Here is a 22,817-nt window from a genome sequence, read left to right on the forward strand (position 1 = left end):
TTTGTATCACAGGATGTAATCCAATCTGACTTTCATAAAAAGAAAATTAATGAAGTAAAACAAACGTCCAGAGAAGTCAAAATAGTGCGTACAACAAACATTGCCAAAACTTGTGGAACAACTGTTTTGAGCACTCATCTATGATTACACAATTGTTTTCTGAAGCAAATTTCAAATTCACATTGATTATGAGTATGATTATTTCTTAAGAGTGAACCAACACCAACCAGCTCATCTTATATTCCTTATCCTCGTAGCATTTTGATGGTGATTTTTTGTATATCATTTTTTTGTATCATGATTGATGTATGACATTACAGCACTATTCATAAACAAATTCACAACCTTCAGACATCAGGACCACCATCGTAATGCACAGCAGAAGCAGACAACCATCATCATGATGTTGGCCTGTAGGAGAGAGGCTGGAGGAAAAGAAAGGAAGAGTTCATATTATATTCTGACAAAACACCATTAATACTGGCCATCTTGGAAGGGGAACTAGAAGAAATTGTAGCTACAGTTTTGTGTTCACATGCTGATGTCCCATAATTTGACTTCTCTCATATAAATAGCAATTGTTCAATTCTGTTCCATAGGTTCCATGAAGGCAAAAACTCTATTATGTCATTGACACTTCTATGGATTGGATCTTCTAAATGCACCATGGAACCAAGATGTACAGGGAGTATCAAAAGACTTGACAAAAGAGTCAACAGTACAGACTGGATGCTACAGATGTTGACGTCTTGGGGAAGCTTCTGTGTCATATAGACGACTTTAAGATTGGGCAAACCTTTAAGAAGTAGCCATGCTAAATGCCATCAACATTCTGAAGGAATGCTACCCTTGCCCTTGAGGATCTGTATATGATGTCTTACCTCTGTTCCCATTCTGTCCCAAGGCTGCATCATACACAGCATCCCTCTGTGCCTGGGACGCAGCCCGCAACTGTTTGTTAGTGACTGCCATGGCCTGCGAGGGGCCCAACCTTCTTAGCCGTGAAGCAGAGAGTTGCTGAAACAGACATAAACAAAGGATTGAATACTCCTCAACAACACTCAGAGTTTATAAGAATTCTGATGACTATCAAATATGCTATGCTAGAAAGGGCAAAACGATCTCACAAGGCTTTGACAACTGCAATGAAAAGCCAAGACAAGAGTATCTTCTTTTTCTCAACATCTCTCAATTGTATATTACACATAGTGATCGTGTCACACTAAAGTTACATGAAAATAGCTGAGAGTGAAAGTGCGTAAAAATGATATGAATTGATGAATTGTTATCTATATAGTGATGTCAATATAGAAAATGGAATTTGAACTGTTGGAAAAAAAACGTCCACTATGTCTCAGGCCTACATCTTTAGACAGTGGTGTACATGTAGTATCTAAGCATACCTTGAATTTGTTTGGGTCCATAACAGAGATAGCCAATGGTGTGATAGCTCTCCACCTGTCCTCATGTAACCCTGACAGCTCCGATGCTGACAGCCCAGCTGAAATAGAACAGGAAGTTACTGAATGTAACATGGATCATTGTCATTATTCATCGGCATGAGAAAATGACTGCACTGACATTGGATATTCTACTAGATCATAATGGCATATTGTCTCATATCTAAGGCAGCTATCTGCCCATTAAACTTTACAAAGGAATTAGCTAAAACTGTTTCTACTATGCATTCAGAACCAGTAAACCCTTTAGTCATGAGTAATTAATGTTACATGAAAAATAATTCTACATGATTTCATAAATAACACATTTGCCACACTCTGTCTTTTGAAGTCACTTTACAGGAGGTAAACCAACACTTACCCATGACAACCCCCAGGTCCACTATAGTATCCTGGCCCCACGTTTTGGGCCCACCATACAGTTTTCCTGCCAGGGTTCTCAGGGCACCCAGTCTGGCATTGTCACAATCTGTCAGCAGGCCAATACTGCGCACTGCATCACTAGTGAATATGTTAAGAAGGTGGGGGAATTAGTAACAGTTCTTACAGTTTGGAAATCATGGAAAGTTAGTGTATTTGAAGCAGACACTGCACTTACATACTTAATGACCTGCTGTTTTTTTATACTAAAAGTTTCTCGCAAAATATGAAATGCAAGGAAGATAAATGTTTACCCTTCAGTCAAGTTATAATTAAAAGTGAACACTTCTTCAATGTATTAACAATAATTTGTCTAATGTTAAACTCATGCCATCTTAGATTTGGAATGACATTGAAAATCAAACCTTACGTCAATTGCTGAACAATATATGAGGAATATTATTAGCATTACGTATAAGATATCTTTAGTGAGAGATATTTCACCTAAAACTAAATCCCACCGACCTGAAAGCTCCCAGGTTGATCCTGCTGACCTGTGATGTGGACATGCCACACAGAAAGTTACCGAGTCCAATCAGCTGCCTTTCTGTCAGAGCGCTGACGTCGTTTCCGTTTTGGTTCAGGAAGGCTCTGAAGGCAGCCTCCACCTGTACCCAACAGTCATGACACTACATTTCAAATCTGACCAATCAGAGCTTTCTGAAAAGCCCATAACCTAACCTGTTACATACTCATAGGCCCCCTTCATAGTAGAACAAGTAATATAAACTAGTAGTATATATTTTGTGCTGACAAGGTTTCAAGAGAAATTGCAAAATACTTATGCAGACTACATGTGTATGAGAATATAAGAAACATTAATTTTACAAGGATACAAAGTGTTAAGCTGTTAATGAATACAGAGTTCTTTCTAGTTTTTCAACATCTGCAGGAGCCTCCAAATTCTTCTTAACATACGTGTATGGTTAAGGAAAGGAAAAGGACCTAAAATGCACCTAAAAGCAAACATTTGACTCTAACCTGTTGTTTGCTGTAGTTAGAGTGCTTTGCGATGCCGTACACACTGTCGATGTTCCCATAGTTCAGAGCTGACAGGTCGCCGGGGCTAAAGGTCACCGCGATGCGACCAACTCGCGCCATGCGGTCAGGGGTCAACTGCTGGACAGTTCCTCCAGCGGCCTGCAAATAAAATAACATCAGTGTTATTTTCATGATTATAATCAACGGTTTATTGAATTTAACATGTGACAGTCATAATCCTTTAACTGTAAACTTTATTTTAAAAGTCCATCCATGTATATACACAGTAATGTTGGAGATGGAAATGTTTTCCGGTATATCTGTAATCATCATCTCATAAGTAGGAAAGTGTTTCTAAATCCATCATCCTTCTCACAGAGGTCAATTTTGTTTGAAGCAAAACAAGATCACATATAGAGACACAATACTTCAACAAAAAGTTTTTAAAACCATTAAACAGTTCAGAGTAGGTAATGCCATATACTTCATTTTATTCTGATTATAAGTAAGGCTAGTCAATTAAGCTCACATCAAAAGTCTTGATCCTCAGCACACGCAGCATGTAGTCATCCCAGTCTGTGTCGTTGGAGCGGGCAGCACCGAACACCTCCAGACAGTCCAGAAACTCCCTGTCCTCCATGTAGGTCACCTGCTGTTCTGTCAGCTGTACTACAGCATCACCCAGCAGCTGCACCTGGTCACACAGGAGAGGCGCCTGCAGGGCTGCAAAACATAGGAGAGAAACTCCATTTATGATCCTACAATCAACAACCTACTACATGTAGTAGACTTACGTTGTACTGTATGACCATCGAACCACTACAAAAGGGTAGAAAACATGCCTTGCTAATCTAAGAACTTAAACAGGAAAAATTTAGGAAGATATATTGTTCAGTTTGAAAGGTTTTGGCAATGCCAGCACATAAAATCAATTTAGTAAGTCTAATCACATCTTAATGAACTGATTTCCATTTCCCTTGCAGCACTTTGGACTAGGACCTCTCCTTGGTGCTGAAAGTGCCATCCATTTAAATACAGCCTTATGCCACAGAGGTAGAGTGGTTCCTGCAAGATTGTCAGCTTCACACTCAAGTTTAGGTAGTGTTATGGCACATGGAGTGTCTACAGGTTTAGAGGAACACAAATTTACTTTAAAGGACATGTGATCAGCGTGTCATACAAATAACAGTCCAACTAACTTTGTCTCCTGTTCCGTGTGGGGATGGGTGATGTCCTGCCTCTGGCAACTGCAGAGATGACCCTCTTATAGAGATTGTTATTCCTCTTCACTGGCAGACAGTCTCTTTCTGTAGTTCTGTTTGCATTGATGATGTTTCTGTTGTCTTGTGGGACGGGAAGCACCAGATCTATGGCATCCAACAAAGCATCCTAAAGAAAAAAGAAGAGATAGACACTGATGTTTGAACAATAAGAGTATTACAATAAGAGATCAATGACATCATGAAATGGTTTCTACAGATGCATAAAGTGGCCTAGACAATAGGCAGCTATAAGGCGAAAGGTATAGCTAGTGGTTGAAAGGGGTTTTTGAGCAATATTGGTAATTGTAATGTCATTTCTGAGAAGGACAACAGTTGAAGAGTTTTTTCTGTTATCCATGCATGCTTCCAGCCCCTAAAAATGCCTTTACAATTTCTGCATTTTACTAGGCATGTACATACCAGCCTCAAATCACCATGCAATTAAGATCACACCTTTACAATGTCAGCCATTTCAAGAATAAATCACAAAGTATTATGAGAAGGTGCTGCTGACCTGAGATATCCTCTGTATGTCTCCATCCAGCAGGTGGAGGAGAGGCCCGGCCTGGCCCAGCTCGTAGGACGTCCACCATCGGGCATTGTTCCTGATGGACACATTATGTTGTTACAGCAATACATTCAGCAAAACAGGGCTTATCACTTATGCCCTTTCACACTGCATGCACACTCAGAACTGGAAGGATGACTAGGAGATGCATTGTAAGATGGTCTTTATAATAGTACAAGGTGGTTAGCTTTGATTTCTTTCATATTTCTCATACAAGGTAATAATTTTGCGAATATTTTAATGTGACCCATCAATGTAACAAACATCAAGCTTGCAGTATGAGTGAATTTCACAGCAATACTTTAAAAATTTTGTAAAAATGTTTAATGATTCGTGAATTTATATAAGACGGACTAACCAAGCATTATACTGACTTTTATTACGCAACAAGGTACAAAGTATGGCAGAAATGATAGAACAAATCTAACAAATCAGTCTACGTAGTACAATACTAGGTGATATGGGATGAATAAAAACAATACCTACCCAAAGGCAATTTTAATCATGTCCTTCACAGCCTCTCTCTGTCTGACAGTGAAACACTGACATTCCTTCAGGAGGTTGATGGCATCCAGCACTGCATCTTCAGTAACCTTAAAGAAGTCATCGATGTGACACAGAAGTTTCCCGAGCACATCAACATCCGTGGCATCCAGTCTGTATGGTTGACTCTTTTGTTTACCCTGTAGGTAAACAATAACACTGCTGTCAATGATGACACATGCATGATGAATACTATCCAAGAAAGGTTGATAAAATGTTATTGTTATTACTACAAAACTCCCAGCTGTATTTCTGTAAGTGCATCATTTAATAGAATTTTTATATCACTGCCTGATAGCTATCCCTACTCAGTGACAGTTTAAATTAAATTTCAGTGGACTTTCTACAGTAGAAAGATTATTGATAAGCCAAATTGAATGCAAAAAGTTACCCCATAATCTTGTGTTACTTAATAAGTGAAGTGTTAACAGGTAATGTTTTTCATATTTGTACATGCAGAATGACTCAAAAATATGTAACATAAAACATGCTTCCCATTTATATTTGGCATGCTATCTTCATAAATTGTTAAATTGTAGCAAAGAAAAAGAGCCAACACCCTGAACCATAACTGTGTACATCTTACCAGACAGGTGAGTGCCAGTGCTGTCATGTTGCGCTGGTACCACAGAGGGAACTGTGACATGTCCAGTTTTCCAACTTTGCGGAATGCATCACTACAGTCTGGACGTGGGATGGAGGCCAAAATTTCATACCTGTAGGGATTTGCAATACTGATATAAATGTCTTGGTCATGTGAAACAACATCAGAGAATTTCAAGTAAAAAACTATTCAGTTTGAAACATATTATCTTTTACGTTACTTTATCTGGCCATGTTTACTTTATATCAGTGCATTATTAGCTAGAACACTTTACATTATAGTGAGCCATTCACAATACATGTAAATATAATATTGATGAGGAAATTAGGTGATTTTATAACATTTCTAGACAGCTTCAAACATAATATGTTGAATTCTTCTTTACACTAGTTGACAAGATGAGTTATAGGTGAACATATATTCAGGAGTATATGGATACACTTACTGCATTTCTGCAATCACATGCCCGGGTACTGTAGTCACAGCACCAGTGGAGCCTGTCACAGTGCCACTTCTCTTCAGGGTGATGTTCATGGCTACCAGCGTGGCATTGGCCAGGCAAACTCTCTGAAAGGAAGAAAATAAATAAAGAAGTAAGTTTATGCTGCAGCTATATATTTCTGGTGCTCTGTGTTCATATATATATATATAGTTACAAATGCACAGACAGTTATATCCTGTGCATTATACTGGAAGCTGTTGCATTGAAAATCTCTTTGGAAACATTTTTCATGTTGGAGGATATATTTGACCCTTTGAAATTATGTTATTAGATATAATTATTAACAAGAACAAGAAAGGTTCTTTACCACTGCTCTGGGAAGCTGATCCACATAATCATACAGCATCACAGTCACTTCAACAATGTCCTGTAGAGCTACATCATCCATGTCAGGGCACCCAAACCCACTCAACAGGGTACCTAATGTACTGAACAAAGACATGTCAGGTGTTAGTACTGCTGGTAGTCTGTTTCTCACTGATGATAGACTGATTTGTCAACATGTTTTGTACACTAGCATTCTTAGTTCTCATTCTTTTAAGCACACCCTAATGGATATGTTATCAGGTAAATAAGGATTGTTGTACTCATTTTAACCACAAATTAAGTGTGAACTGTGTACTCAAGAAAGAGAAATGGAAGAAATTCTACATGCAGTGCAGTTACAATTTTTTTTCCAATGAACAGCAACAAACCATCTTACCCAACTAAACTTGGAGTCAGCTGTCTTGTCTCCTTTATTCTCTTGATCATATTTGCTGCCTGGATAAGTCATCAGAAGGAGTAATTTGTAAACAACAGTTTTAAAAAATCGGACAAAGTGTACTACAGAAAGGCAAAAAAGACAATACTGTACGGTTAAATTCTTTTGATAGTTGACATGTTAGTAGTAACCAAATACAACTTCCAACCCTCACTCAGAAAGTGCGTTTACATAGGGTCAATCTACATACAATAGTATAACATTACAGTGTGCATTAAACATAGGTGTGCTTTATTTTCACACTTCAAGTATGAATGTGTGTTAATGTTTCCTGAGCATGTTTACCTGTGCTTGGTTCCAGGGTAGTGTAGCCAGTGTGGGGATGTCTTGTTGTGATGGGAACACATTCTGTACTGACCCCAGAGACAGGTCAGAGATCAGAGGTCCAAGGTCGTTCACAACACTGTCAGGACTGTTGCCAACAATCTGAAACAATAAGTTTAAAATATGTCACTTTTATGATGTTGGTATTAACTTGAACGAGCCTGTTTGTAACTATTATACATATCTACTCTTCTATGTTTCAAATCCACCATGTTCGTCAGATGAATGAACTTTAATTAAAAGTATTCATATTCAGCAAGATAACATACAGTGATGCAAAACCAAGATTAATGTACTTAATTCTGCTGCCTTTGCTCTGTTCTCTTTTATGATTGATACATGTAAAGTTATGTTTGAAACAGAAGCATGCTCATGTGTATTCACCTGGGTGGAGTGAGGAAGATCATGTTAAGGGCCTTTCCCAAGGACACTATGACTAGCCTGGAATGCCAGTGATTGATCCGATAAGACCTCTTGATCTCCTATCCAGTAGCCTAGCCAGTTGGTTATTCAATGCCACATTGTAGTACAAATACGTTGTGACACAAACTAGTACACATGGGCAGCTATCATGTAAGATCATGTAATGAAAGCTAACCTTCTTCACAATGGCCTTCCTCTGTGCAGGAGACATCGTGTGGGCGGAAGCAATGATAGTAGAAAGTGACCCCTGTAGGTCCTGTCGTCCAAACTGGGCCAGAGTTTCGCTGTCCACTGCTGCTACGACATTGCCCAGGCGAGAAAAGTCTGAAGTGGTCACTGAAGACTTTAGAAAGGGAAAGATACTGTGTTATCCAAAGTCATTAAGACTGTGCTAACATAGTGTTGACTTATACCGATGGCGATGTGCAACTGAAAAAGAAAGTTAGATACAAATTTTTTTTCTACTTACCCCTTTTCCACTGACATACTTTTGAAGTAGAGTTTGTGCCTGAAATTGCAAAATAATAACGAAGTTGAGGTGTAAGAAAAATCATGTTCATGAAAGAAAAAAGACGATATCCCACAGCAAATAAACCTAATAGACTTTGAGAAGCTATCTCAAAATGTTAATTGCGTTTTCGAAAGTAAAGAAACAAAAACCCAACCTGTGCCCTGGACAGTCCCTGGGCCTGTGACATTTCAGACATGGCGTCATACACTCTCCTGTTGTTCAGCTGCTGGAGGTCAGTGACCGACAGGCCAACAATGGCGGGGCCAACGTTCCGTAGGTCAGTGACACTGGCAGAGGCTGGTACAGGGATCAGCGACTTGGCGATTCTCTGAGCCAACTGAGATACAAGATGAACATCTAACGTTACTTTTTGGTGTAAAACAATGGAATATACAGTCCTTATTTTTCACTCAAAACCATGCAAAGGTCTACGAGTCCTGTTATAGAATAACGTATGGAGTGGATGGCACGTTCAGCACCAAGGACAGGTCCCAACGGTAGTAGTGCGTTCTGGGGCTACTAACGTTGGGAGCTGTCCTTGGTGCTGAATGTGCCATCCACTCCATACATTATTCCCTAACAGAGCCAGGCCGTACCGCGTACCACTTTTAAATGCTTTTCTCCCGAGTACCGTTACCACACTTGGACTTAAAAACGCCAAGCAAAATGCCCCAATAAAGCTTATCCTTGACCTGAATGAATAGCAACGAATGTGCCTTTTGACAGCAAATAAAAGGGCGGTTAAAGGACTACAATACACGAGTATTACATGGTCTTATATTATCTAATTCCCCCAATGCACTTCGTTGTTTTCTCTTCATACCTAACCACAGTAACATTTGGTATAGCTCTTAACAAACGAGTTACCAAATATACCAACAAAGCGTTTGAAACGCGTATAACTCGAAACATCCACAGCATCCTACCTTCCTGCCTGGTCTGGACAGCCCGCTCCCAGGCCGTCCCGGGGCGCCGATGTTACACTTGTGCAGCACCCGCGCCAGTTCCCGCCACACGTCCTGACTCAGGGAACTCGCCTTGTACCCCAGCGCCTCGGGTAACACACACGTCAGCTTACCCAGTCTGCAGCAAAAACATACACAAGTCTTTTTCAAACATACACAAGTCTTTTTTCAAACGGCACTTGACTAATAAGTCAAGAAAGATCAGCATCCATGCTGCTGTCGCTTGTATTTGTTAAATCTAACTTAACAGCGATAGCTGCCATGAAAGGAATACGAATTCCAGAATTGCTGAGAATGGGGCGGGCATTCTGCAAGAGTTCCAGGCTAGGCACAGGCAAAAAGAACAAGCCTTCTAGTGTTTACTTTACTGAAATTCTTACCAAAACTGGAACAATCTTTTGTGTGTAACTCTGCTGTGGTGCATGAAGCGGACTTACCTCTGAACGTTGCCTATTGGTTCCGTTACGGTGACATTTGCATACAGCAGTTTATCCAGAATGCCGCGGGCTAACGTGGGGTCAATGTCCTCTAGTCTGTGAGAGTTGAACACCAGTTTCCACTGAAAGAAGGGAAAGTCAAAATATATCATTCAATCAAATTTTAGCTTCAGATGATTTTGTACACATTTTCGTTCGTTTTGTGGTTTTCACTAAACATAGAACTAAGAAGCATAGAAATAACTACACGGTTTCAAGGCATATCTTCAAAACAAAAAAGATATTACCATACGTTGGCTGTTAATTGAAATTATGTTAGATGTGGTGATTCGCATCCGTTTATTAGAAACTTTATTTGCAAAATCATGCCCGAAGGCTAATTGCTTGTACAATCAAGTATGATACTCGTTGCAATACAGTATCAGGAGACAGGTTTTTAATATATAACTAATATGTGACCAATCGTTGAGTTTGTACATGTATCTACTAGTATATTGATGACACGAAACGATCCAAACTTTAAGCAATTAAAACATTTGGAATCGGAATCCTGCGTGTTTATATACTTACTGTATCGATGGTTATGTTGTCAACATCGTCCAGACTTATGTCGCCAACAAACACTCCCAGTGACTGAATGACGTTCTCTTCTGTCGACCAGTTCCCGGCCTTGACTCGCTTGAAGTACCGGACAACGTTAGCTCGCACAGAACTGCTGAGCATGGGCCGGGCATTCTGCAAGAGTTCCAGGCTAGACACAAGCAAAGAGAACAAATCTTTTAGTGTTCATTTTTACTGAAATAAAAGTAGAAAATTATCCACATAAAAGAAACAGTCTCGTTTTGTACATTATAGAAATACCGAATATGAGTAGGTAATAAAAATGTACGATGTACAGATTTGATTTAAAAACTGTCAACGCTAGTGACTGCATTAGCCAGCGAAAGGGCTGAACTACATCCAATTTCCCAGCAATTTTCTACAATTTTCATCAGTTTTCAACTATAACGATGCCTAATCATTAAGAACTCCAAAGTCCCAAAACCACCTGTGCAGTATAATTTCTGAGTTAGTTTATTTGTGTAACACAACAAACGAAGAGCCATGGTCCTCCACTCACAGTTTGTTGGCGACCATGTCGGATTGCTTGACCCTGTTGACCTGCCCCACAGTGATACCCGGCAGGTAAGGCGACAACTTCGCCAGGCTGTCCTGCCATGCCTCGTCCAGTTCACCTACAAGCACACAATTGTTATTGAAATACAATAAAAAAAGGTGATGGACAGTTGTAGTTGTTTCATTGTTCCGAATTCAGATTCAGTGATTCAAAACTTCCTAAGGGCATTGCAATAGAATTTGAGAAAAGCAGATTGAAATATATCAAACCAACGAAATAGATAGCTCTCAACAGCTCTCACCTGGTTGTCATTCCCAGAATTTTATGATGTTAAAAAGATATTAATTCACTTTATGTTAACGGTAGCAAAAGTTCAAGGTCTGAGAAAAAAGTTCACGGAAATATGTTCACGCACGGTGGCGGCAGGTGCAGAAAAAGTCGGTGTTTGGTGAATTATTTGCTAACTTCAATCATAAGTTCGCCGTAGAGAAGTGACCGCAAATATATACATAAAAGTACAATGAAAAAAAAAAAACAGGAATTACCCTGCAGATGGTTCATCCCGATGTTGAGAATGGCGTCCCGGAGAGGTGTGGAGATGTTCAGTCCGGGGACAGGCTGGCGGGGCAGGGCTGCAGACCGGTCTGGCTGCGGGCCTTGTCCCTGATGTGAAATATGTTACAGTAAACAAAGTCAGTTTCTAGAGCATAGCTTAGAATCCTGTAATGTTACTAGAAGGGCTACTCATCATGCTTACTCCTATGATATCAATATCTCATGCTTACATCTGGTTCAAAAGTGTCGGTATAATGCCCATTGTATACATATAACTATCGTTTTAATTCAGGATGGCTTTGAATATTTTACAAACAATCTTATACGTTGTTGGGTTGCTCAGTTAGTAGTTTGGTTAACATTTAGATAGTTATTAAATGTACCATCATAAAAGTACCATTATCTAACCTAGACACATGCAAAGCAACCATAAGAAATTGCCTAACTTCTTTCATTATACTACCATCTAACCGGTTAAAACACGACTGTCTTGTATGCGTAGAAAAATAAACCAAATCTATCATGCTTACTTCACCAAATGCTACTTTTCTAGCTCTATATTTAAAGAGAATGTTACAATCTTACCAGACTTGAGGTGGAGGCTGCGATCTGAAGAATGTCGAAGAACTTGACGTTGTCGATGTTCTTCAAGACGTGAACAACCGACGGAACGTCTCGGGCGACGTCTTCGGAGGTCAGAAGGTACCCTAGCCCAGGCGCACTGATCTCATTCAGCTTCGGTAGCTTTGATGAAAAAAAAAAGGTAGACAGGGAGTCACATCATTAATTATCTCTAGGCTAAAAATGTGACAAAAATTATAAAAAAATGTTTCTGGAAAATGTCAAGAGAAATGTCTCTCCACGGTGTCCTTAGTGCCTGATTAACGTAAAAGTCTCTTTTATATGTTAAATGTATTTGGTATTTTTTGAGAAGGTAGAGCATAGCAATATTGTCATTCAACAATAACTACCATTTTAGTCATATACATGTATATACGTTAACTAAATACAAACGCAGTTACAGATCAGATAGACATTATGGGGTGATTTGTGATAGAATTGGCGTTAACGTTCTATCTAATTCTACATATTTACCTTCAGTGCAGCTAGTACTTTGGCTTCCACCGAAGAAAGGTCATCTTCACTGAGCTCGCTTCCACTTAATCTGCCTTCCAGGAACCTGTAGAACCTTGACCTCCAGTTGATACTGCTGGCTCTGTGTGTGGAGGAAGCGGATATGTTCACATTCACAAGAGAATTATTGTAAGATCAGAAACAAATATTCAAAAACAAACAACAACACCACATTTGAATGTAGGGATGGATGGGAGGAGAAATATACAGTGGACAAATCAAATACACAACAGGAGAATAATTTGATGCAACTCACGCTCTCGAAACAGCCTGGTCGTTCAAACCGTCATCTGTGGAAAAGATAGGAAAGAATCGGTGTCAAAGAAACTAGTTGTTGGTAAAAGCAGAACTAGTAATGGCCCTTATGCCTCCATGTCTCCTGATCCTGCATATAGATTTCTTTTGTTTATATATATTTGATGAGTTTTAGCTGAATTTGCAGTATTCTAGAGCGGACTCAAGGTCAAATATGTATTTTCACATTAGAATCCAGTTGTACATGTCATTGTCGCCTTTCTTACTATACTGGGGATTAAAGCCAGACTTACTCGTGAACGACACAGAGATTGCTGAGGGAATTCTCACTGTAGGCAGGACCACAGCCTGTTGGTCACCTGTGGGAAAAGTAAGGAACATACTTTACATATAATTTCGATATATGGTTGATTACGAAACTGTTCCCTTTGAATATATTAAGGTAGAAATTCCATGTTATAAACGTCGGAAAGAAAAAAAATTCTGGACAAACGAATTTCATTCACTCTCCGTCTATTCAGTCTAGAATGAAGGTCTGACACAAAACAAATTCGACAATATTAGATCTACTAGAATTACTATATGACTCGTATTCTCTCAGCTAGAAAGAATATTCAAAATGTCTTCGTTCCGGGTTCGATGTGTGCAGTCAGAAGGTTACTTGAACTTTTGACCTAAAATCAATCTATATAACCAGCCAACCAGCGATATACAAGCAGGTTCCCTCTTTTAAGTTGTATCGAATTTCCTCCCTAGATCTTCCTAATCTTGACTGAACTCGATTCCCTCAATACGATCTTGCACGCCGCATTACCGCGCACAAGTGTTTCTGCACTAGTGCCCATTGTTGTGGCTTGTAGGTTTGCGTAAGAGAAACACCAGTATAACGCGGTTACGAGAGGCGTCCATCTTTTGTAAGAACGGAAATTCAAGCCTTGCAACAACAAGCAGGAAACAATGGATTCGCCCTAAAGATCGTTCTCGAAGTTACCTGTTCGGGTTATATCGCCTTGTTGGGACATAAACACTACTAGAAGTACTAACGATTAAACCCCTTCTTGAACATATAGTTCGCTTGGTTCGTTTTCTTTATTGATTTTCTTGACTTCATGAAATATTTATGCCTCTATGGTCCCACACGGAACAACGCGACTGGTGGAAAATAACAGGTGTCTATTTCTATTCCGGCACACTGTTGTCAACAAAAGAATTTAAAGGTACAAATAATGTGGGAGCGAACAGTTTGGAGTCTACACAGTAGTGTGTGTGGATGTGAGAGAAAGACTGGAAGCTCGAGGGGTCGTTGAACTGTATGGCGCGGTGACTGAAACTTGTGAGGCGATATACCTGAGTGGGTTTGCCCCTTGGGCCAGTAACGGCTGAGCGCAGGGAAACGCGGACGGTAAACACAGACGATCTAAACACACTAGAACACACTATAGGACACGCCAGTAAGCTCTCTGGCACGCAAGAAATTCTTCATTTGCGATGGCGTAAAGAATGTGGGAAGCGGGACGTCCATGTATGTGGGTGCTGCATTGTTTTTGTCGTCATTTTTGTTAAGCAGTACGGAAACGCCCGCTGCTGATTTTGATAACAATAACTTGTTTATCGTGAACAATTACAACAACCGGCGTCTCCAAATTACCTGCCTTGAGTTTCAGAAACGTAAAGGGGGAGACACACAGTTATCTTAAGAAACTACACAAGGATCGTAGAACTAGATACGTTCACACCCCCCCCCAACAAGAAACGTACCTATTCAGCACAACACGTATACCTATCCATTAAGAGATGGCCCCCACCCACTCTTGTCTGTGCTGGTAATCTTGGTACGCTTCGCCAAGTACTAAGAAGAAAATTCAATACTCTAGACTTCAGTGTAGGTATAATCCGATAATACCAAGGCCGTGTACCCTTAAGTATGTCTTTAGCGAAGGATCTGATCAACCAGTATTGTCGATATGAGATCATACACACTACACACACATACGGGACGTTCTAGTGTTACCTGTGTGTACAAGGCATCAAGATCAACATTTCACTTACTTAAGACGACTTGAAGCAGGATCAAGGTGAACGTCAGAAGAATCCTTCCCGTCGGTGCCATGCCGAGGTTCTGTTCCTGAGAATTCCTTCAAATGTTTCAAGACGTGGCCGGGTTACTTGAAGACACGAGACAGGTGACCGCACGAGTGTTACCTGTGCAGGTGACACACTACCAAGAAATATGGTTGTCTCTCGGCCAGGGGGTCATTATGACGTAGTTTTCCCCGAGGGGTGCAGACAGTAAGCGGAAGGGCGGGTATGTGGGCGTGCCAGGTACTGCCGCATCCCTGTTGTTGTTATTGTCGTCTGTACAGTAATCACAGGTGAAGTCATCCAGAAACCGGTTAGGTGGGTTTGTGAGCACCTTTGACCCCGTGTGACAACAGATCCGTGTCCGTACATGTAGTTTGATGGCGGATATAGCCGGGATAGGCTGAGTGTTCTGTCGCACGCAAGCTTTGCGTTGGGTGCACGAAAGAAAGAAAGAACACACAACAAGGAAGCTTTGCGTGCGTGTACGGGACTTTTGGTTTCAGCTTAAGGTTACTTAAAGTGGTGTATCTTTGAGCTGAAGCAGTCTTAAGTCGAGAAAAAAATCTACTTTTGTGGCTAAGTATCAGTTATGGAAAGCCATAGGTTATATCAAATACTACTGAAGTGAATCAGAGACACTTTGTCAACGTTTGAAAATAAACGTGTATTCAACCACTTTTATCACCTCAAGTATTTCTTGTACATAGACGCAAATAAACAACAAAATCAACTCCACTGCTTTGTGCATTCAAGTATCATTTTCTTCAACATTATTGCTGTAGGGTTACTATTTTCAAATAAATATCATCGTAGATATTTATTATGCATGATGTCCCGCCCGATACAGCTTTCTCTACTCAGCCTTCTCCCTTAATATTGTTACTGATCCATCCCTACATCAAATCAACCTTTAAAGATATATTGCTGTCATCATATTGCTGTCATCATTATTACCAAATTAATAGAATTAATCTTGCTATATAGACAAAATTTTTATTATTAATATTGCACCCTAGATTTGTGCTATGAATGTGCCCAGATACTGATCGCAAACTGTACTATTCTCGTTTTACATTATCGTCACACATGTATGCCGTCGTGTTAAAGAAACCACAAATTCACCTACTGACTCAAGAATGAGTTTCCGACTATATATGTACTATATAAGACGATGTCTGAGCATCTTATGTTAAGGCACGGTGATCATTAAAGAAAAGGCAAGAAAATTGACAAGATAGATCCAGGCGGAAGACGTTTGCAGATGTTCCTCTACTTGGCATAGACTGTGGTCTTGTCCACTCTGTCCTTGTAGGTGCTCATCTTATTCACTTTCAGGACCTGTAAAAATTAAAGTATTTTAAGAAAAGAAGAAGTAGTTGATACTTTGTATGGCTGTATACGAAGAAGTGTGTACCCAAAAGAGCGAAAACTTAACGTAGCCCTCCTTTTTATTAGTTTACTGTGGTTGCCCATCGAGCAGCATATTTTGTGATCTCAGCAGTTTAGTCGGTGCTAATTGCCATAAGAAGGAAACGTTTCTCACAGAGAACTAACCTACCACTTTTACAAATATATAGCATGTTTAGACCTGTAACATTTCTACGTTTCTGTCTATATTGTTTGCACGCACAAGGCGGCAACAGTTAAATCCAAATCGGCGTCGCTTAACGGCCTAAATTATATAAAAAAGGAAACATTTCTCACAGAAAACTAACCTGACATTTATTCAAATATACAGCATGTTTTAGACTTGTAACATTTCTACGTTTCTGTCTACATTATAAGGACTAGGCGGCAACAGTTCCACCTCAGCGTACCTGTTCGCTGAACTCCCTGAGCCCGCCCTGCCCGCCCTTGTACTTGGAAATGAAGTGCGACACCAGCTGGACGTCCTCGTGCGCGTCGGCGGGACAGGCGCTCATGCCCGCCGCCTTCACACACTGCATGTCCGTGTTCTCACTCCCTGGGTTCAAATTACAGATGGGGACATTAGTATTTTTTTCTTAAGATTATCGACATCCTACAAAAGCACAAGAAATTCGCTCGTGCTGCCGCCTTTGCGCACTGCATGTCCGTGTCCATGCCCCTGGATACAAATTACAAATGTCAATTTTTTTCTCAAGGTATGGGTATTCCTACAACTTTGAAAGGACGGGTTGCACCTACAGAAAACTTAAACTATTTTAGATGTTAGCAAATTCAAATTTTTTTCAAAATTGTTTCTAGTCCTTTCATTAATATTTTCAACGGTAGATCGTTGTGTTGATACTACTTGTACTTACCCATATATCCCACGTTTCTCCATGTCAGTCCCAGCTCTTCCCGCCATTGATTCAGCACTTGCAGCTTGTTCTGGATGGATGCAAAACAATCGTATTGTACATGTAGATCCATTGATGTATTCATCAGGGTAACATAGAGATTCAGAAATCTACGACACATTATTGTACTAACGCGAGAGGACATGCTAACGTTGTAGGAACAGTCAGAGGATGTACCTTTGAGTTCTCGTGAATCTTACAGCCCAGTGAAGCGGCCAGACGTCTCTGTACTACGTTCTCACCCTCAGCGATGATGCGGACCTGAGGACATAAGAACAGTCAAATTTTCATTCCAGAGATATTTGGAGAAACTAGTCATTAATTTCCTAAGACCTCACATAGAAGAACACAGTGTAGGGGATGGTAAAATCATGGATTTAAACCATTGAAGGAAATGAAAGTAGCACAACAACAGAAAACTCTAGAGGAATGTTGTTTGAAGTTGCCGGAGGAACTAAAGTCTAATCTCCAAGCAGATCTCTTTCGGTGGCAAGACAGTATCTGTTAGCCAGAGGAGTTTGGTGGCCGTCCAAACTCCTGTCTAATGGATGCTGCCTTGCCATCGAAAGGGATCTGCTTGGAGATTAGACTTTACTTAAGTCTAAGGTCACAGTGTTTTCCAAGCGTTGGTTTGAGATGACAACGCCCCCTACCTCCACCAGGTTGTTCTGCATGTGCTTGATGGCGTTGACGTCGCTGAGATGATAAGACATGAGCTCCTCTCCGCGCGCGTTGATCTCCACGTGACTGTCCAGCAGCACGCCGTCCGCCGCGATCACCACCAGCTTCACGATCTGACGGGAGGGGCAAAACAAAGATAATCAACTCTGTCTAAGCTGCCTACATGAGAACATGAAAATTCGTCGACGTTCCTTTCTTGATTTATCCGCGTTGATTGATTTGGCCAGAAACTCACTTGTAGTTCCAGAATTACGGGGGACCAAACCCACACCACTTGTGCCTGACATGAAAAGCTATCAGCCACGTAAAATCAAGATCATAGCATGCCCAGGACAAAAGATACAAAAAACGTTCTGCTTCAGTACCAAGGTCAGGCACCAGGAGGTCTGAATTAGACCTTGATCTTTGTCTTCCTAAGAACTACCAACATACCAAATCACCACAATCCATAGAGGCCCTCTTCAGTTATGCTATCCACAAGTATGCAGTTATGATGTCCACAGGAAACACAGACACACACACAGACACACCCACCCAATAAAATTGGAAAATCGAAGCCCGTGTAATACCGGTAGTTATCACACGGGCCGGAACATCCGTATCGAACGTTATCGTGGCCCAAGTATGACATAGCAGAATATAACACAGTAAATCATAATACAATTCAAGCCAATACACAAAGTTTAAAAGAGTTGATACCTTTGGGTGTTTGCCGTGGTATCCAAACCGCAGCAGACGTTCCTCGGCGATGTCCCAGTCCAGATCGGTGTAGATATCCACACTGTACTCCCCTCCCATCTCTAACCAGGCTATTCTGCCGCCCTGGAAGACAACAGAGAATACTTTAACTTGTCTTTTTCGCCATCAACATAGTTTCCTAAGACTTAATCCTCTGTAAATCTTAAAGGCAAAATATCAGTTCTTCAAGTCAACAGACAAGATAATGACTAACTCTCAAACAATTGAGTCTACCCAAATCTTCACAAACATTACGTTGTGATTCCGAAAATGATTTCATCAGGTTGGTAGGGCATATAATATATAGGTATAGCGAGAAGCAGTACTCCAGAGAAGCTCTGAGGAAGATGTCTGAGTGACAGGCATCGAAACGTAAGCAGCAGGAGAGAAATACTACCGGTTGTGTAAGAACAAAGTCCCCTTTTACTAATTTGTGCTTTTATCCACAGCTAGAATAGCTACACTACAAAAATATGCCGAAGAGTCCCGTTTACCTGAGTTTTCCCCTGTGCGTGTATTTCTCGGGTGTACATGTAGAACGCTCCGTTCTCCACAGGTTCAGGGTCGTAGTCTTGGCGACGGGGGCGGTTCATCAGGTCAAGGTTAATGTTGATCGGCTGCATATCTGAAGGTCATGTGGATGAAGTTAATGCATAAGTACCATATGATAAAAAGGCAGTTTAGATAATATCTAAACTATCTTTTTGTAGGACTTGCATTTCATCATCTAGTTGGATACAGCGTTTTTATCTTAGACTATCTTAGACCTTGCTAAAACCACATTCTTAGGTGCATGAACCTAAACTTTTATGAAGACCACGTTCATACCAGAGTTCAGATAACCGGATGAATATATTAGCTTGGATAACTCGGTTGAATTTAGCCGATAATCTAAAGTCTGGTATCAACGTTTTAAAATGGACGTGACACGTTCGGAAGTCTTGCCGAAGGACATGTCCATGTAAAGGGTCAACTCTATCAAAGACTTTTGGTTGCCCTTGTTTCTGTCGAGGTCAAATTTTAAGACCCTTTTCTCGACCTAATGCCACATGAAGGACGACCTAGTTACGTAATCTCTACCAGGCTTCGGGAGGCGGCTGGAAGAGTAGAAACTGGTCAAATAGAGAGATAGTGGCATGCCAGGGGAGGTGGCCCGCTATAGATGTCGGGTGCAGCAAAATGTACTCTCTAGGGGACCACCTCCCCCGGCAGGTTATCTCTCTATTTGGCCATTTTCTACTCTTTCCAGCCGCCTCCCGAAGCCTGGTAGAGGCTACTAGTTACTCACCCTTCTGTGGAGGCTCCTTCCAGATGAAGCCGTGTTTCTTAGAGATGGTGAAGACGGAGTCAAAGCTGTCCTCCAGGAGCATGCGCATTCCCTCCTGTATGTGGAAGGGGTGGACACAGGGGGAGGTCGCCTGGATGTTGGCGACGATGTCAACCTCTGCAGAAATAAACAAAATTTGAAATAAATAACCTTTATTGCATGTTCTTGCCTACATGGGCAACAGATTATGAAGGTAAACTATAATAACATATACAACTAGAGTTCGATGATCTCATACCTCCATGACATGTGTATTGTTTTCATAAATCTTACGCATGGTGATGACCACCTGTAATTGGCTTACATTTTTCACCGCATATATTCAAATCATATGAGGCCATTTGCATATATTGTATCAATTGATCATACTCTCCACCAAATGACAGGGTTATCTTAAGAAATAAGGCTATTCTAGCGTTTCCTCATAAATTATGCAAATGAGGTCCTGATTGACATAAATTATGTTTAGTGATGTTCACCTTCACTGAACTTCCAATTATGGCAAGTATTAAATTCCCAGCAGTTACCACCATAAAATTGTACCAATTTGCCATTTATTATGCAAATTAGGTCTTCCTTTACATAATCGATATCTGCCAATGATCTTGTCGTTCTCACTGATATATGTCTATATAGTTTTATAGCCCTAATATGAAATACAGCTGATTTATAGAATTTCCTCATTAATTATGCAAATTAGATCCTGATTTGCATAATTATCTTTTGATTATGTCAAGCATTACTTAAGCTACCTACATACCAAAAATCATGATGATCCATCAAACGGTTGTTCAGTTATCCTCTCTCGAAGATTTTCAAAGAAACACCCTGCAGTTCCAGACAGCGCTAGGGGGACCAAACTCACGTGACTTCTTCCCGAGGACAAGAGCTACCTTCCATCCAAATTTCATGACCCTAGCATGTCCAGATCGCGAGATATCAAAACCGGAAGTTGCGCTGCAGTACCAAGGGAAGCCACTAGGGGGCCCAAAATCTAATCATTTCCAGTTTTTGTCACACCCTACCAACACACCAAGTATGAAACCAATCCATCCAGGCGTTCTTGAGTTATCTTGTTGACCAACAGACGGACAGACGGACAGACAGACGGACAGACGGACAGATAAACGCAACTGAAAATATAACCTCCATGACACATTTCATGGAGGTAATGAATACATGTAGTGTCAATAGTAGACAAGAGGGAGACGCAACTAAGCATATAAATTTAAGTTTTCACCATCGTATACATTGATCTATCGTTTACAAAAAGTTAAACATTTGACCAATGACATTATATACAGTGTACTTGATTGGACACATTCGTACGTTTACAATGCTATTTTGGCGCTGCTGTTGACATCGAAATACAACTAAGAGTTTAGAAAATAATCAGACAAAGGGGATGAATTATACCGTCTCAAGCGAGGTCAGAAAATAGACCCCTGGTGCCATTCGCCTTGGTGACAAGAAGGAAAGCATTCTCACCAAAACTAACAAAACAAAAAATACAAACAACTTTTCCTGTCGTACCTGGGTGCTGCTGTAGAAACTCCCCGACTGTCTCCCAGGAGCTGGTGGTGTCAGTAGACACCTCTTCACTCCGGTAGTGTACCTGCGCCCCATAATCCCTCGCGACGTTGGCGATCCTCTCGTTGTCGGTGGACACCCATATGCTAAAGGCGGGTAGGGATTCGTTAGCCTGCATAGGTACCATCCTACTTGTATGCCGGGGCTCCCATACTCGCTCCCTTAGAAATATAGGGAGCTAGTATGGGAGCTCCAGCATAAAATAGTAAGCCACAAAATGCGTCCCTATTCATCAACGTTCAACTCATGTGTGAAAAAGTCCTTGATCAAAACAAAAATGTTTCAAAAGTCCGTGTTCTTGACAGAATATCTTAAACGGAATCATTTCAAGATTTTCCAACTTGTTTTCATTCAATTTCGGCATGTGAACCACACATAGTTATTCACAAATTTTTATAAAACTCTCCGGGTTTTATGCTGATAAATGCATGAGGAGGGTGTGTCCTGGGAAGAAGCTCCACCTTTGTTTATCAATCTCATCCTTATAGAGATTACAGATAAATCCTTCAAGCGGACAAAAGTGTGACACACAACAGTGTGACACATTGTCCACCTACAATGATATTAACATAAGGGCATAATTTACATAAATTGTAATGTCTGTGACCTGGTTGACAAGATAAGGTCATCTAACTTCAATGCTTTATGTCCATTCGGGTTGGGTCCGTACAAAATATAACGACATATCGTTCAGGTTAACTAGACAAAATGCAATTCTTGTATTTCAAGTCAAAGGGAACGAAATCAAATGCTTGAATATGATTCTATACTTCGATGAAGGTTAGACATCCATAACCCAGGTAATAAGATAGGCCAAAAAGCAGTTACTGAAGCAACTGGATATGATTTTGGAAACGGTCAGACGTTTCAGAGAGCATCCAGTACCTTTTATCAGTGACACAAATCATATCCAGTTGCTTGAGTATCTGCTTTTTGGCGTGTGTTTCTATGCTGTTACTTTTGCAAAGCTAAAGCTTACCTGTCGAAGACCTCTGCGTAGACGGCGGCCCGCACCACCCAGCCGATGAGCGGCGTTCCACCGAGCATTTTGATGTTCTTCATCGGGATGCCCTTACTCCCTCCCCGGGCCAGCACCAGGGCGCACTTGTGCGGGGTCTTCGTCTTAAAACGCCTCTCCCAGATCGACTCCAACTGTGGCGTTATATTAATGATCTTCTCCATGATTTTTAAATTGACTGTCCCTGCGAGATACCTAGCTAACACGTCAACACAAAATGGACGACACCCGCGGAT

The 22,817-nt window shown here is 40.7% G+C and overlaps 1 protein-coding gene across 1 annotated transcript; it reads right to left on the minus strand.

The window, feature by feature from the left end:
* Nucleotides 1-354: 354 nt before the first annotated feature.
* On the minus strand, nt 355-22,817 carry LOC109484392. Its single transcript, XM_019787641.1, is given in 38 exon segments — nt 355-425; nt 882-1,017; nt 1,404-1,501; nt 1,822-1,961; nt 2,346-2,488; nt 2,862-3,020; nt 3,391-3,584; nt 4,061-4,250; nt 4,638-4,728; nt 5,178-5,374; nt 5,821-5,950; nt 6,284-6,405; nt 6,648-6,768; nt 7,044-7,102; nt 7,389-7,529; nt 8,026-8,193; nt 8,320-8,358; nt 8,516-8,698; nt 9,288-9,444; nt 9,764-9,885; nt 10,334-10,514; nt 10,884-10,998; nt 11,426-11,543; nt 12,021-12,179; nt 12,531-12,651; nt 12,826-12,859; nt 13,118-13,183; nt 14,874-14,989; nt 16,180-16,244; nt 16,724-16,869; nt 17,189-17,258; nt 17,405-17,488; nt 17,881-18,021; nt 18,608-18,730; nt 19,141-19,271; nt 19,935-20,090; nt 21,507-21,649; nt 22,543-22,817. Coding segments are annotated over 38 exon segments (4,833 nt in total). The 5' UTR covers nt 22,746-22,817.

This window comes from Branchiostoma belcheri, unplaced genomic scaffold, assembly GCF_001625305.1.
Source record: "Branchiostoma belcheri isolate BF01 breed outbred unplaced genomic scaffold, Haploidv18h27 scaffold7, whole genome shotgun sequence".
NCBI classification, from domain to species: Eukaryota; Metazoa; Chordata; class Leptocardii; order Amphioxiformes; family Branchiostomatidae; genus Branchiostoma; species Branchiostoma belcheri.